The sequence below is a fragment of the Moschus berezovskii genome, chromosome 11 (assembly GCF_049115385.1).
Source record: "Moschus berezovskii isolate FMDL1 chromosome 11, NW_MosBer_1.0, whole genome shotgun sequence".
NCBI lineage: Eukaryota > Metazoa > Chordata > Mammalia > Artiodactyla > Moschidae > Moschus > Moschus berezovskii.
Genome location: NC_142470.1, coordinates 105,952,868 through 105,969,205, shown reverse-complemented (window position 1 = coordinate 105,969,205; position 16,338 = coordinate 105,952,868). Strand labels below are relative to the sequence as shown.

The 16,338-nt window shown below is 53.3% G+C and overlaps 1 protein-coding gene across 2 annotated transcripts in view; it reads right to left on the bottom strand.

The window, feature by feature from the left end:
• FAM178B (family with sequence similarity 178 member B) overlaps positions 1-16,338 on the bottom strand; it is a 101,481-nt gene that overhangs the window by 15,375 nt on the left and 69,768 nt on the right. For both annotated transcript variants that reach the window (XM_088841660.1, XM_055401232.2), the window contains exons 12-13: positions 14,732-14,819; positions 3,988-4,113 (exon numbers count right to left, since the gene is read on the bottom strand). In XM_088841660.1, the coding sequence (XP_088697786.1) occupies positions 3,988-4,113; positions 14,732-14,819 (214 nt within the window). The remainder of the gene's footprint in view (positions 1-3,987; positions 4,114-14,731; positions 14,820-16,338) is intronic.

Sequence of the window (16,338 nt, the reverse complement as noted above, 5' to 3'; positions counted from 1 at the left end):
CGTAGCAGAGGTTCAACATGACCAGAGCATCAGTCATCTGGATAAAAGTGGGGAGAAGCCAGAAAGGGCAGGGGAGTGCCATCAACAGGAACATCACACGTAGCAGAGGTTTAACGTGACCAGAGCATCAGTCATCTGGATAAAAGTGAGTAAGTCAGTCTGGCCAAATATGGTTTACACACGTCAGCTACAAGAAAACAGAAAGCCCCCAGGAAACCCTTGGTTCCAAGCTGTACGGCTGAGCTAGTTGCTCTGAGGAGATACTGATAAACTGAGTCCAGTTACGTGAAGTCTGTCCGCACAGGAACCAAAAGGACAGCCTCACACACATGGAGGCCTGGGGAGAAGCTGGCCACTTGTCGAACTGGTACCCATGGACCAGAGGGAAGCACCTGGAGGCCAACTCCCAGAGTACACGCCTGCACTGAGACATCCTCTCCCACCTCTCGGATACGCAGGGCCCCGGCCCATGCAGGGCCCCAGATCATCACTTTGACCTCAATGATCCTTTCCTGGGAGATCCTGCCTTCTCAAAGCAGGCAAGCCCAGCACCCCCCGCCCCCGCCGCCGGCCCAAAGCATCCAAAAGCACTTTAAATATCGTATGACATCACTTATATGTGGAATCTACAGAGAGATGATACAAATGAACTTTCAAAACAGAATCAGACTCACAGAATTAGCGAACTTATGATTGCCAGTGGGGAAGGATGGGCGGAAGGGATACTTAGGGATGGACATGTACACACTGATATATTTAAAACGGATAACCAAAAAGGACCTACTGTACAGCACAGGGCACTCTGCTCAGTGCTATGTGGCAGCCAGGATGGGAGGGAAGTTTGGGGAGAATGGACAGATGTGTGTGGGGGTGAGCTGCTCGGCCGTGCACCTGAAATGATCGCAACACTGTTAATCATGCTCAGTCGCTCAGTCGTGCCAATCTCTTTGTGACCCTATGGACAGTAGCCCGCCTGGCTCCTCTGTCTATGGGATTCTCGAGGCAAGAATACTAGAGTGGGCTGTCATTTTCTATTCCATGGGCTACCCAACCTAGGGATCAAACTTGTGTCTCCTGTCTCTCCTGCATCAGCAGGTGGGTTCTTTACCCACTGAACCACCTGGGAAGCCCTAGGCAGGAATCTTACTAGCTTATAATTACAAACAATGGCTGTGATTGGTTTTCTCATTAGCTGGTGACACTTCTGAAGTCAAAGACCTCCCACAGAAGCAGCCCAGGCCATCAACCCCTGTGGCCTTAATGGAACAAGGACACTAGAAGACAGAGGCCTGCAGGTAAAGGCTGGTCTGAGGGCGGAGGGCACGCAGAGGGAGCTCGCTGTCCAGCGGAGGGGTGGGAGGCCCAGGGCGGGGTGGAAAAAGAGAGTTCAGACAGGGAGACTTACAACTGCATTCATTCACTTCTTCGCTCATTCCATCATCTAGAGCCAAGCACAGCAGGCGATGCTGGGACAGCAGCGGTGCCCACAGTCTAGCCAGGGAGACAGACAAGTCAAAGGACAACTGCAAAGCCAGGGACTCAGAGAGGAGAGACAGTCATGCCATGGGCATCTGAGCACCCAGCCTCTCCAGGGAAGGAGCTTCCCAGGGGAAGGAGGAGCTGGGCCAAGGCCCCAGGCAGAGACAGGATGGGGGAGGTGGGAAGGAGGCTGGCAGAAGTGTTTATCTGCAGCTCTGGAGAAGGGTTGTGACCTGGCAGTCTTGGGCAGGAAATCTCTGAGACAGGAGGGAGTGGGGGCCCGGGGGATGGGGCCCAGCGCTGGGAAGCGCTTGTCCCCTTTTTCTCCAGGCTGGGTTGCCTTGGGCCAGCCTCACTCTGGCCTTAGTTTCCCCTCTGAACCCCCGGGAGAAAGAAGGCAGAGACTTTGAGCTCTGTGGATAAAAGCTCAGCGAGCCCCGACCACCACTCCCTGTAAAACAGGGAGGATGACGCCACTGCTTCTTTGGGCTGGTGAGCAGCCTGATCACCTTTGAAGATGAAACACGCTGGGCCTAATGAGGAGCCAGTCAGCTGAGTGGGGAGTGGGGCTGGGCGGCCAGAGTCCAGTCACCTGCCCCACCGAGTCCCTCCCAGTCAGAACAGTCCCCGGCCCAGGGGAACAGGATGCTTCATACTGCTGTGCAGACCCCCATGTCCCCCCACAGCCCTGCCCCTCCTCTGGTGTAGGCTCCCCACCTCTTAGGCGAGGATCAGTCCCATGGGCTCAAGTTGCAACAGAGGCATGCAAGAGCTGCCTTGGCCTCCCTAGACCAGCACACCCTACATATGTGGGGCACCTGGCCGAGACATGCCCGCCCCGCCGTGTTTCCCAGCCACATGGTCATTTTCAATATGGCAGCTGACCAAGGGGACACTTCACAGCACCCTTCACATGCCTGAGTGTGTTAGATGCTCAGTCGTGTCCAACATTCTGCGACCCCATGGACTGTGGCCCGCCAGGCTCTATTACTGTCCATGGGATTCTCCAGGCAAGAATACTGGAGTTGGTAGCTGTTCCCTTCTTCAGGGGATCTTCCTGACCCAGGGATCGAACCCAGGTCTCCTGTGTTGCGGGCAGACTGTTTACCGTCTGAGCCACCAGGATATTACATGCATGAAAACAATCCTCAAGTATAAAAGGATACCCTGAGCCCGCTACTCCCCTCTCTTCCCAGGCTTTTGAAGGGACATCTTCTACCAGACGGGCTCTGGAATGCAATGAGCCAAATGGCACCCTCTGGCCAGGCAATGACACTACCTCTGCGAGGCAGGTGAGGCCCAGGGGTGGCCCCAAGGTGCCTTGGCCAGGCCAGACACAAGCTTCCACTCTCCTTTCTCAACCTTCCCTTCTTCCTGTCACTTTTTCCCTTTCTCTAGCCCAGGCCGGGGGCCTGCCCATTGTGCTCTGCTCAGATGTACCATCCCCAAGGGCTGACCCTACCTGTGTTCTCGAGCCCCCCACCCCACCCCACCCCTTCCCTGAACAACCAGACTCAGTCTCTGTAACAGGCTCCAGATTCAGGGGAAAGGGACCAGAAAGAAGACAGGCTCTCCTGGGAGGCGGTAGCCTCATAAGTGTGCTCACATCAGGCTCAGCTGAGAACCTTCCCTCCGTGTTCCAGGAGAGGAGCGTACACCTGGGGGTGATCACATCTTCTTAATAGTTCATTTGTGTTCATTAAGTAATTCACTTATCTGATTTGCAGAATGATGCCCAAAGGCTGGCCTCCTGATCAACATCCAACCTCCAGGAGAGCTTTTGGAATTAACCGCCTTCCGAAATTAGGAAGATGCCTATCTGCATCCTTCATCCCCCATTCCCCAGGGATGGAGTGATGGGGGGTGGTCATTGAGGGAGCCCGGCTTAGGAATTCCAGCCTGAAGGCCTTACACAGCCACTCCGGCTTGACATTCACCCGAGAGGCCACGGGCCTGACCATTCCAAGCCCCACGACCTGCAGGCCCTGGGGCTCCTCGTTGCTCCTGACTCCCTCCAAGTGTGATTTTCAGGCAAGCCGAGTGAGGTCTGGGAAGCCACTTCGGAAGAACTGGGAAAGCTTAGGACTCGGCCTCAGTGAGGACCACAGGAAATAGGAACAGGGAGCTGGACTCGGCTCTGATCGCCAGAAACAGGCAGCTTCTTGCATGAGAATGTTCCCTGTGCTGCTTGTCTACGGCATTCCTTTCCATCCCACTCCCCTCACCAGCAATTCAGTTCCTGTGTCCTCTCCAACAAAGCCACGCCAGGATGCAAAGGATGCAGCAAAACCCACAAGCCTGTGTGCCTGGGCCCACAGAGCGCCACCTCTGTGAGGGGCGCCAGCGATAGGCTCTGCGGAGGTGGGCGGGAGCAGCTGGTGGGCTTGGTCCTGTGGGGCAGGGGTTTTGGCAATGGCAGCCTTAAGCCCCCGAGGCTGTGCCGTGTGGACAGCCCTGCCATTCCTGGGGTGGCGCCCTGGGGGAGGCGGGCAGGGGCTGGGTGCTCACCTTGTGGTCAAGCTGGGCACTGGCTTTTGGCTGTTGTTCCTGGCCAGGCAGCATGGTCTCAGGGCCCAGGTACCGCCTCAGGGACGACAGCCTCATGAGGCTCAGGAGTTGGCAGAGTGAGGACAGCTGGGGAGGAGAAAGGGGGCCGTCACTCACGAGTGTTGGGGCGCTTCGGGGATGCGCGGCTGGGATACTCTGGCTGGCAGGAGTATGGGCTCTGGAGCCAGACCGTTGGCTCCATGACCTGGGGGCACCTCTCCCTTGGGAGCCATGTGGCCTCTTGGAGCCTGTCCCCATGTGTGAAATGGAGACAAGCTCACCCATTCTGCCTGGGAGAGGAGGCCCACATGCTCACAGGGCCTGGCACAGGGCGAGCATCCTTGAGACCAGGGGTCCCCAACCTCTGGGATCTAATGTCTGATGATCTGAGGTGGAGCTGATGTAATAATAATATAAATAAAGTGTATAATAAATGTAATGCGTTCAAATCATCCCCATACCCCAACCCCCGCCACCCACAATCCAACCAGTCCGTGGAAAAACTGTCTTCCACAAAACTGGTCCCTGGTGCCAAAAAGGTTGGGGACTGCTGCTTTAGACAAGTGAATGGGGACTTACATGCTTTAATCCACATCCGGGACTGAGCAGACACTCAGGGTTTAGAAGGAACAAGACCAGAAAGAGGGTCTCCTCCACCGCCAGACAAGCCCTTCCCAACTCTGAGCTGCTGCTGCTCAAGCCCACTGGTTACTATGGGGGTTGTCAATCCTAAAGGAAATCAACTCAATATACATTGGAAAGACTAGTGCTGAAACTCCAATACTTTGGCCTCCTAATGCAAAGAGCTGACTGACTGGAAAAGACCCTGATGCTGGGAAAGATCAAAGGCAAGAGAAGGGGACGACGGAGGATGAGGTGGTTGGATGGCACCACCGACTCTATGGACATGAGTTTGAGTAAGCTCTGGGAGTTAGTGATGGACATGGAAGCCTGGTGTGCTGCAGTCCATGGGGTCACTAAGAGTCAGACATGACTGAGTGACTGAACAACAACATAGGGGTTTTCAATGCTCTTGAAAGAAGAGAGGCTGAGAACTGCCCCCAAGCCCATCTCTGAATATGAATGATGATGGCACTCATCACATCCTCCCCCACCCCCACCTTTTTCCTTCCAGAGAATTTAAAAGCAAATCCAAACCTCAGATCGTTGTACCCACAAAGATCTTCTAACAGAAAAGGATAAGGATTTTTTTCCCCCTTATAAAGTAATCACATTATTCTCTTGCCCAACACAACTAACAAGCATTCCTTATATGATCCCACACCTGGCTCGGTTTTCTCTGATTGTCTCAACAATGTCCGTACGCAGTTGCTTTGTTGGAATGGGATTCCCCAGGAGGTCCACACATTGCCCTTTGGTTATTATGACACTTGGCCTACTAGCCGCCCTGCCCTGCACCTAAACTGCCCACCCTCTGCGAAAGTGGGCATACGCGGCCTTGTAAGTCAGGTGTCTGCAGCAGGCCACCCTTCAGCCCAGCCCTTGCACCTGGTCTGGACAGTCTCAACTGGGCCCCAGCAAGGACAACCAGCTGCCCCCCCCAGGGCTGACTGATGGCTGGGGCTCCAGAGGGCAGGCAGGCTCTGTCTTGGGCCCCTCTGAGGCTGCCTATAGCCCTGGGGAGGGAGGACCCAGGATGAAGGTGTGGGGCCAGGGAGGTTCACGAAGGTGTCATCTCTTCAGATGTAGCAGGTGTAGGCTGGCCCAAAGGGCAGGGCTAAGCCCTGGGCCAGCTCCCGCCCGATCACAGCCCTTCCCAGCACACCTGGCTTCCTCCCCAGCTCAGCCGCAGACACCTGCTCAGCACCTCAGCCAGTCACGGGCTGAGACAGCCCACAGGAGCAGCTGGGCCGGGTGAGGGCTAGGAGTCAGGCCTGGGGCCCTTGGCTGCTGGAAGGCAGCCAGGGCTTCTTGGCTGAGCGTCTGATCCCTTCAGAAAGGGAGAGCGGGCGGCAGGGAGGCAGAGAGCGGGAAGGTTCTGGGCAAAGACAGGCACCATCTGGATTCTCACCAAAACCAGGGCTGTGCGGCCTTGCTCAGGCCTTCCAAGTCTGCGGATAGTTTCCAAAACAGTCCTGCCTGCTCCGGGCTCACAGCTGTGCACGCACAGGGCGAGCTCAGCAGCCCACAGCCCCAGAAGCAGCCCTCCGGCGGGCAGCTCTGCCTAGCCGGGACCCTGGGCGGGGGCGGGGGCAGGCAGGGGAGTACAGGGCAGCCAGCTGGCTGCTCCCATATTTTTCCTCTCACTCCAGGAAAACAGCTTCGCTCTGCTCAGCGTGGCAAGCTGCTGCCTTCTGATTGCTTATTCTCTTTTGTTTCCAGCTCTGGCAGCCCCAGCCGTTCCCTCTCCAGCAGACACACCCTTCTCTGGGATGAGGACTTATTTGGGCCGCGCGGGTCCCCGGTAGGACCAGGCTCTGACCAGCACATATCCCCACTCCACCCCTACTGCTGGGAGCTGTCTCTGCAAACACTCAGCCCTTTAGGACAGACGTCCCCGGGCAAGAAGCAAACTATCACCCAAAAAGGCAGGCCTCCACTGGCCTCGGTGGTTCATCTGGCCAGAGGCGGCAGACCGTTCCAGGCCAGGCAACTGCCACACAGTGGTCACCCCTGCGCTCAGACCCCGGCAGCTGCTTCTGTTAGCTCAGTGGAGAAGGCCAAGACCTGAACACATTATTGACCAGAAACGTATTCATATGTCTGTTGATACCCGACCTTTATGAGCTGCAGAAGTTTCAATATTCACTTATCAGAAACTAAGCCCACAGGAACTAGTTCCTGCAAAAATCCTCTACTCAGTAACGTAAGTGTCTGCAAGGCCCAAGATGTCCCTGCTGTTCCCTGGAGCCTGTGCCCTGCCTGGACCTTCTGACTCGACACTGCATGGCTGCTCCTACCTTCTTCCAGCCTTCTGCCGCCTCCCACTCCCGTCTATCCTACGGGCCCACAGCACCTGCACTTGCTCATCCCCTTCCAGGCATGACTTTTGTTTCCCAAGCAGTTAGCACCTTCTGACACTGGACAGGAGGCAGTGATCAAGATCATCCCCAAGAAAAAGAAATGTAAAAAGGCAAAACGGTTGTCTGAGGAGGTCTTACAAATAGCTATGAAAAGAAGAGAAGCAAAAGGCAAAGGAGAAAAGGAAAGATATAAGCATCTGAATGCAGAGTTCCAAAGAATAGCAAGGAGAGATAAGAAAGCCTTCCTCAGACATCAATGCAAAGAAATAGAGGAAAACAGTTGAATAGGAACGACTAGAGATCTCTTCAAGAAAATTAGAGATACCGAGGGAATATTTCATGCAAAGATGGGCACAATAAAGGACAGAAATGGTATGGACCTAACAGAAGCAGAAGATATTAAGAAGAGGTGGCAAGAATACACAGAAGAATTATACAAAAAAGATGTTCATGACCCAGATAATCACGATGGTGTGATCACTCACCTAGAGCCAGACATCCCGGAACGTGAAGTCAAGTGGGCCTTAGGAAGCATCACTACAAAGTTAGTGGAGGTGATGGAATTCCAGTTGAGCTATTTCAAATCCTAAAAGATGATGCTGTGAAAGTGCTGCACTCAATATGCCAGCAAATTTGGAAAACTCAGCAGTGGTCACAGACTGGGAAAGGTCAGTTTTCATTCTAATCCCAAAGAAAGGCAATGCCAAAGAATGCTCAAACTACCGCACAATTGTACTCATCTCACACGCTAGTAAAGTCATGCTCAAAATTCTCCAAGCCAGGCTTCAGCAGCATGTGAACCGTGAACTTCCAGATGTTCAAGCTAGATTTAGAAAAGGCAGAGGAACAAGAGATCAAATTGCCAACATCCATCGGATCGTCGAAAAAGTGAGAGAGTTCCAGAAAAACATCTATTTGTTTTATTGACTATGCCAAAGCCTTTAACTGTGTGGATCACAATAAACTGTGGAAAATTCTGAAAGAGATGGGAATACCAGACCACCTGACCTGCCTCTTGAGAAACCTATATGCAGGTCAGGAAGCAACAGTTAGAACTGGACATGGAACAACAGACTGGTTCCAAATAGGAAAAGGAGTACGTCAAGGCTGTATATTGTCACCCTGCTTATTTAACTTATATGCAGAGTACATCATGAGGAACGCTGGGCTGGAAGAAGCACAAGCTGGAATCAAGATTGCTGGGAGAAATATCAATAACCTCAGATATGCAGATGACACCACCCTTATGGCAGAAAGTGAAGAGGAACTCAAAAGCCTCTTGATGAAAGTGAAAGAGGAGAGTGAAAAGGTTGGCTTGAAGCTCAACATTCACAAAACTAAGATCATGGCATCTGGTCCCATCACTTCATGGCAAATAGATGGGGAAACAATGGAAACAGTAAGAGACTTGATATTTTTGGACTCCAAAATCACTGCAGATGCTGACTGTAGCCGTGAAATTAAAAGACGTTTACTCCTTGGAAGGAAAGTTATGACCAACTTAGATAGCATATTAAAAAGCAGAGACATTACTTTGCCAACAAAGGTCCGTCTAGTTAAGGCTACGGATTTTCCAGTGGTCATGTATGGATGTGAGTTTGGACTGTGAAGAAAGCTGATCACTGAAGAATTGATCCTTTTGAACTGTGGTGTTGGAGAAGACTCTTGAGAGTCCCTTGGACAGCAAGGAGATCCAACCAGTCCATTCTAAAGGAGATCAGTCCTAGGTGTTCATTGGAAGGACTGATGCTAAAGCTGAAACTCTAATACTTTGGCCACCTCATGCGACGAGTTGACTCACTGGAAAAGCGTCTGATGCTTGGAGGGATTGGGGGCGGGAGGAGACGGGAATGAGAGAATGAGATGGCTGGATGGCATCACCGACTCGATGGACATGAGTTTGCGTGAACTCCGGGAGTTGGTGATGGACAGGGAGGCCTGGCCTGCTGCGATTCATGGGGTCACAAGGAGTCGGACATGACTGAGCGACTGAACTGAACTGAGGACAGGTCTGCAGCTGATCTTTCCACAGTAGATGCAACTCTTTGTCTTCCTTGATTTCAGCCATTTGAAGCCTATATTTTCCAAACTCCAGACTGGAAGGCATGGTTTGACAAAAGAGGCTCATGGTGTTGCAAGTGATGGCCTAGGATAAGAAAGAAACCCCCGATTTCTCTCCAAACCTGTTTTGCCTGTGTCTTGCCTATCTTAGTAAAGGGCTTCTCCATTCTTCCAGTCGCACAGGTTCTGGAGCCCCCCATGTCTCCTTTCTCTTACATTCTACTTTCCGCTGGCTGTACTTGGGAAACACACCAAGAACCTAACCACTGCTCACCACCTCTGTCACCATCTCCCCAGGCCACATCGCCAGCAGCTCTTACCAGGATTACTGCAACCTTCTCCTTCTACTCCACCCTAGGGGCGCTAGTGGTAAAGAACCCACCTGCCAATGCAAGAGACAAAAGAGATGCAGGTTCGATCCCTGGGTCTGGAAGATCCCCTGGAGGAGAGCATGGCAACTCACTGCAGTATTCCTGCCTGGAGAATTCCATGGACAGACTGGCGGCTACAGTCCATGTAGTGACATGGAGTTGGACATGACTGAAGTGACTCAGCATGCACACACCCCACCCTAACAGTCTAGTCTCATTGCAGCAGCCAGTGTAATTGTAAAAGATTTTTATATGAAAAAAAAAAAGATTTTCATAAATCAAGTTATGTCTCTCCTGTTATCAAAACCTTCCAGCGGCTCTCCACTTTGGCATGGAAGTCAAGCTCCCACCTGAGTCCCCACTTACCACTCTGACCTCAACTCCTCTTACTCCACTCTCAGCCCTCTGCTCCAGCCATGCTGGCCTTTCTTTTTCTCTAACCTAAGAGGCCTTTGTCTGCCCCAGTGCCTTTACACATGCTGTTCCCTCAGGCTGGAATGTTTCTCCCCCGAGAAACCTGTGTGACTTCTTCAGGTCTATGCTCAGATGTCCCCTTCCCTGTTCACTATTATAAAGCAGCGTCTTCTCCCAACACTCCCTTCTCATCCCTTCTCCTCTTTATCGGGCTTTTCTCCACAGCACTTAGCACCATCTGGAATGCCAAAGATTTGCTTTTCCTTGGTGCCTGTGTCCGTCTCCCACTGAGTTCTAGGAGGGAGGGACTGAGCTCTGTTCAGGGCTGTCTTCCACGCCCTGAGCTGTGTCTGGAGCACACTGGTGCCTGGGATCCAAACCCTGCTTTTTCTGGGATATTCTCAGGATTTGCAGGAACAACAAGAAAGAAGCAGTTTGATCCTAAGACTCTCCTGGAAGATGCAAGCCTTGGGGTTGTTGCATTCCGACCACCTACAGAAGTCCTCTCCCTCAGATTCAGTTCTCCAGCACCTGCTTCTGCTCCTGGGGCCTTGGGCTGCAGCCTCAGACAGAAACACAACCCATCCAGGCACTGGGGGCTCCCCCTACCCAGCAATGCCCCAAAAGCCCCTGCCTGGGCACTCACCCCAGATCCTCTCCTCTGGTGAGCCAGTTCTCACCCCTTGAACTTCCCTTCATGGTGAATCAACTGCTAAGGTTTATCAAGCAAGACAGAGATTCAATCTCTGAGTTGGGAAGATCCCTCGGAGGAGGAAATGGCCACCCACTACAGTATTCTTGCCTGGGAAATCCCATGGACAGAGGAGCCTGGAGAGCTACAGTCCATGGAGGTCACAAGAGAGTCACACGTGACTTAGCGACTGAAGAACAGCAGCAAAAATCAAGCACGTGTATCTGGATGAAGGCAGTGGGAGGGCTGGCCCTTGTCCTCCTGTCTGCCGTCTGGGACCAAAGTTCAAGGCACCAGCTGGGCACATCGGCATGAAGCAGCAGGTATGGTTCAGGCTGCCCCTACAATGGGAGCCGAGGAGGAAGGGGCTGGACAAGCAGAGACGGCTGCAGGGGTCCGGGGCGCAGACTCTGGAGGTAGGGCACCTGGGTTTTGCATCCTAGCTTCATGGTTCTCCCAGCTCGTGACCCTGAGAAATGTCCCAGTTGTACCTGCTTCCGTTTCCCTATCTGTGAACGTGGATGGCATCACTGACTCAATGGACATGAATTTGAGTAAGGTCCAGCAGCAGATGGTGAAAGACAGGGAAGCCTGGTGTTCCTCAGTCCATGGGGTTGCAAAGAGTGGGACATGACTGAGCGACTGAACAGCAACAAAACGGGGACAGCAGAACCAGACCCGACCACCTGGGACTGCAAGAGGTGAGTCCTGTACAGGGCACTGCGGCTCAGCTGTGCTCCATGGCACGTTAGAGCCACCACTCTGGTTGGGATGTGATGGGTGGACAGGAAGAAGTGCCCTGGGCACAAAACCGTGTGCAGAGGGCGACCAGGCTGGCCTGTGAGGAGGGCCTGGGCAGCCCTGGCAGCCAGGGCTTCAAGGAGAAGTGGGGAAAGGGGCATGTGGGCAGGACGTGGGTGGTTGTGGGCTTGAGGTGAGCCTTTGAAGGCGTGTCTCCTAAGGAACCGTCTGACAGGCCCGACTGGAAAGGGGAGCGCTTGCAGCCTGGAGACCTGGGAGGAGGCCGCGCGGCAGCCCTGGGCTTGCAAGGAGGACAGACGGGGAAGCGCATGGGAGGGATGGCTGAGGCAGACCCCGCCGGTCTGTCCTCCCCTCCCGTCTGCATGCGCTGCACTGCCCGCCTGCTGATGGTCTCTGCTCCTCTGCACAAGCGCTGACTCATCCTTCAAGACCTAGTTCGGGACATCTCTGGAAGCCACTTGGCTGCCTGGGCCAGAATTAGTCATGGTGTCCTCAGCCTGGCTTGCTCACAGACCCTCCTTTGAGGTCATCTCTGGGTGCGGGGCCGGCACACGAGAGGCGCACCACTGGGGTTTCAGGAATGCACGGTGGGCATGCGGGCAGGTGGGTGACTGGTGTGGCAGGACGGCCCTGGAGCTGGGACCCACCCATGCTGGGACCCTGAGAGAGGCATGCCTCCCCTGCCAGCTCTGCTCACCTGCCTCCCCTGCGGGTCCCCTCCAGGCCCAGACCCCCAGCGGCTCCCCCCACACCACTCTCCTCACCCTCTCTGGCCTTCATCACGCTTCCCACAGCCTCCCCTGCACAAGCTCCAGCCGAAAAACAAATCAAAACAAAACCCCAAGCCTTGACCTGGCCCTGATGCTCTAGCCAGCCTGTGTTTTCCTGGTCGCTGCCAAGTACTGCCAGAAGGTGGCTACTCCCACCCTCTACCTGCAGCCGGTCCTGCCTTTTCCCATCTCAGCACTCTGGCCTCTCACTGGCTCTTGCTTCTCTGCAGAGTTCAGAGGCTGCCCTGCAGTGCCTGTCTACTAGGCTGCCCCCGTCGCCTGGGGCCTCCTGGGACCACTGCGTCTCTGCCTGCCCTGCCCCTGTCTGGTCCTCCGTCCTCTCTCGCAGAGAGGCTCTGTCATCAGGCCCTGTGTGCAGGCCACCCCTCAACTCCTCACTGTCCTCCCCAAGCTCTCTGCCTGGGGAACCATCCCTTGAACACCCTGGAACTCAGCCCTGGGTTCCCTCAGCCCACGAGTGTGTTCTGAGGTACTGTGCTAGGAGCTGACAAGCAAGAGTGAGCACAAACCGTTTGGTCCTTGCACTCAGGGAGCTGCTGTTGGGTGTGTGTGTGTCTGTGTGTGTCTGTGTGTGTAACATAGACCCTGAACAAATTAAAGAAAATTCAGGAGGTGAGCACCATGTGCTGTGTGTGCTTAGTGGCTCAGTCGTGTTCGACTCTCTGCGACCCCGTGGACTGTAGCCCGCCAGGCTCCTCTGCCATGGAATTCTCCAAGCAAGAATACTGGAGTGGGTTGCCATTCCCTTCTCCAGGGGATCTCCCCAACCCAGGGATCGAACCCAGGTCTCTTGCAGGCGAATCCTTTACCAGCCGAGCTACCAGGGAAGGCCGGTGAGCACCATGAGTGCTTACAAACAGGGTGCTGACGCCAGAGCACTTTGGGTTGGGTGGTCAGGAAAGGCTTCCTGGAGGAGGTGATGCTTCAACTGGAACTGGAGTGACCAGAAGCTCTTACCAAGCTTTTAAGTCTTGGGGGAAAAGCGTGAAAGGCAGAGGGGGCAGCCGGGGCAAAGTCAGGGCCCACTTGCATGAGCCCACCCAACCGGTCCCCTTTTTAAGCTCCTGCACTGCGACTGTGGTCTCTTAGGCCACCCCACCCCAGGAGGGTCCAGAACATTCTCTCGGCACTCTGGCCAAGGGGTGATGCCGCCTTGCCTTGTGCACCTCTAGTGACTACAGACTCAGCCTTTCCCCGGGACTGCCTCGCCTGGCTCATGAGGTGGAGCTAGACGGCTCAGCTCTCCCTGGCAAGTCTCATGGGTTCCAGGGAGGCTACTGGGGTTGGAGGCAGGGAAAAGCATTCTCAGCTCTCCCCCAGGCCTCCCCCACCCCACCTCCTGGGCTGGTTGTGACCCACACTGCCTCCAGGGCCCCTAAACTACTGCTCTCTGCTGCAAGGAGGTTGCAATCAGAGCTTTCTGGAGAGAAGAGGGAAGAGGAAAGAAGACCCTTCCTCCCCTACTGCGCCCAGCATGCCTGACACGGGGCAGAAGGGCCACTGAGAGCGGGCAGTGTTCACAGCCGTATTCGTTTTCCTGTGTTGTTCTTCCACCTATAAAATGTCATAGATGCCAGGGCCAGGGAGGAGGGAATGGGAGTCAGAGGTCAGCAGGTGCAGAGTTTCTGTTTGGGAGATGGACAATGGTCCTTCAGAATGGTTAGAACTCTGCACTTAAAACTGCTAAGATGGGGACTTCCCTGGTGCTAAGTGGCTAAGACTCCAAGCTCCCAAGGCAGAGGGCCTGGGTTCAATCCCTGGTTAGGGAACTAGATCCTGCATGTTGCAATTGAAGATCCTGCATGCAGCTGTTGGGGGGAAGGGACAGTTAGGGAGTTTGGGATGAATTTGCACACAGTGCTATACTTAAAATGGATAACCAGTAAGGACCCACTGCATAGCACATGGAACTCTGCTTAATGTTATGTGGCGGCCTGGATGGGAGGGGGCTTGGGAGATAATGGGTACATCTGTATGCATGGCTGAGCCCCTTTGCTGTTCACCTGAAACCATCACAACATTGTTAATCGGCTACACCCCAATACAAAATAAAAAGTTTAAAGTTTGGAGAAAAAAAAAAAATCCAGCATCCGCAACTAAGGCCCGGTGCAGCCAAATGAATAAATATTCCTTGGCGGCCCAGACAGTTAAAAGAATCTGCCTGCAGTGCAGAAGACCTGGGTTCGATCCCTGCATCGGGAAGATCTTCTGAAGAAGAGAATGGCAACCCACTCCAGTATTCTTGCTGGAAAATTCCATGGACGGAGGACTCTGGCAGGGCTGCAGCCCATGGGATACAAAGAGTTAGACATGACTGAGTAACTAACGTACACACACACACAAAAACTGTTAAGGTAGTAAAAAAGAAAGTTAAAATAGTAAATTTTATGTTATGTATATTTTACCACAGCTTTAAAAAAAGCAATACCTGCTCCCAGCTCATTGCTTTATCCTCAGTGGCTGGCACAGAGTCGCCATGCAGAAAGTGACTGTAAGATGCAAGGGTGTGAGCAGAAAATGCAAACCCACCTTGAACTCCCCTGGCCTGAGGCTCCCAACCTTCAGGAAAAGTGGCAGGAGAGACTGGCCGGGTTCCCCCAGCCCCCAGAGGATGCTGAGGCAAACACTTACCCGGGCCTTCTCCTGCCAGAGAGGGAGCCTCTCTTGCTGGTTCAGCAGCCGTGCCATGACCAGGAGGCTGAGCTGGCCTCGAAGCTGCCTGTGGAGAAGGGGCGAGCGAGATTGAGGGGATGCACCTTGCTGGGGGGGAGGGGGTTAAGGTCTGGGGGTGGGCAGGGAAGTGTAGGACACTCACTGAGAGGTGAGCAGGGAAGAGCCCCTGTCTGGGGAATTTTAGCTTTCTCCTTTGGTTTCCAGCATTTATGATTTATTTTAGAAATCATAAAAAACATGCCAGATGAGAAAGTTTAAAAATAAGCAAAAAGAAAATAATTAATGGAAAAAACGGTGGTGATTTCAGAGGCTAGCATAGTAGTGTTTTCCTTCTTAGTTGTTTTTTTCTATATAGATCTGTGCTACACAGAGATACCATTCAACCACTTCTGTACAGACCATCGTCTTTTTTTTTTTCCTTTGCAGCGTTAAGATCTTTCAGCCCATGGAAGGTGGTAGAAGGTGGGTGACGGGGGCTGGTGAGGCCACATTCTGTTGTTTTTTTTCTACCCAGTATACAGTGACTTTTCTTTGGAGAGCCCCCTCACTCCCACCCCCAACCCAGATTTGGATTCCCAGGCGGGCACGTGAGCCGGGCCTGGCCCACCAGCCCGTGTTCAAGCCACTGCAAGGGGGCCTCGGGGCCTTGGCTGGGACCAGTAGAGTGCATGCTCTTCCAGCAGGGCCACTGATCTGTTGGGAGGGCTTCTACAGTCACTGGTGGCTGCCCTGCCTCTCTGTGGGGCTGGGGCAGGGGCTGGGGAGGCTGGAGGATGAAGCAAGTAGAGATAGAGCCCTCCCTGCCTGAAGCCTCCAACCCCAGACCTATGCAGTCAGTGGGTCAGGTAGCTCAGCCAATAAAGTCCCCTCTGCGTCTTCAGCAAGTCTGAGCTGTGCTTCTAAGTCTAGCGCCAGTCCTGACTGATTCCCTCAGAGTGGAGTGGGTGCCGGCTCTCTTCTGGAGTAAAGCCTTGTAATGGGGATTTCAGATGCTAATGTTTATGGCTCTGATTTCTCTATTTTTTAAATTATATTTTATATTTATTTTAAATCATATTTTTAAAATATGATAACACATTTACAGGAGACTTGGAACATACAGAACAAAGTTACATATAGCTCCACGATATATTTGGAGAAGGAAGTGGCAACCCACTCTAGTATTCTTGCCTGGAGAATCCTGTGGACAGAGTCTGGTGGGCTGACGTCTGTAGGGTCGCACAGAGTTGGACACAACTGAAGCGACTTAGCAGTAGCAGCAGCAGCTACAATATATTGGGGCTTTCCTGGTAGTTCAGTAGTAAAGAATCCACCTGCAACGCAGGTGACCAGGGTTTGATGCCTGGGTCGGGAAGATCCCCTGGAGAAGAAAATGGCAACACACTCCAGTATTCTTGCCTGGAGAATCCCACAGACAGAGGAGCCTGGCGGGCTACAGTCTATGGGTTCGCAAAGAATCGGACATGATTTAGTGACTAAACTACCACCACCACCATTATGTATTACAATTGTTTTTAAGTAATTAAGATTTTTAATTGTAGTTTCAGTATCAAATTCTCAAAAAT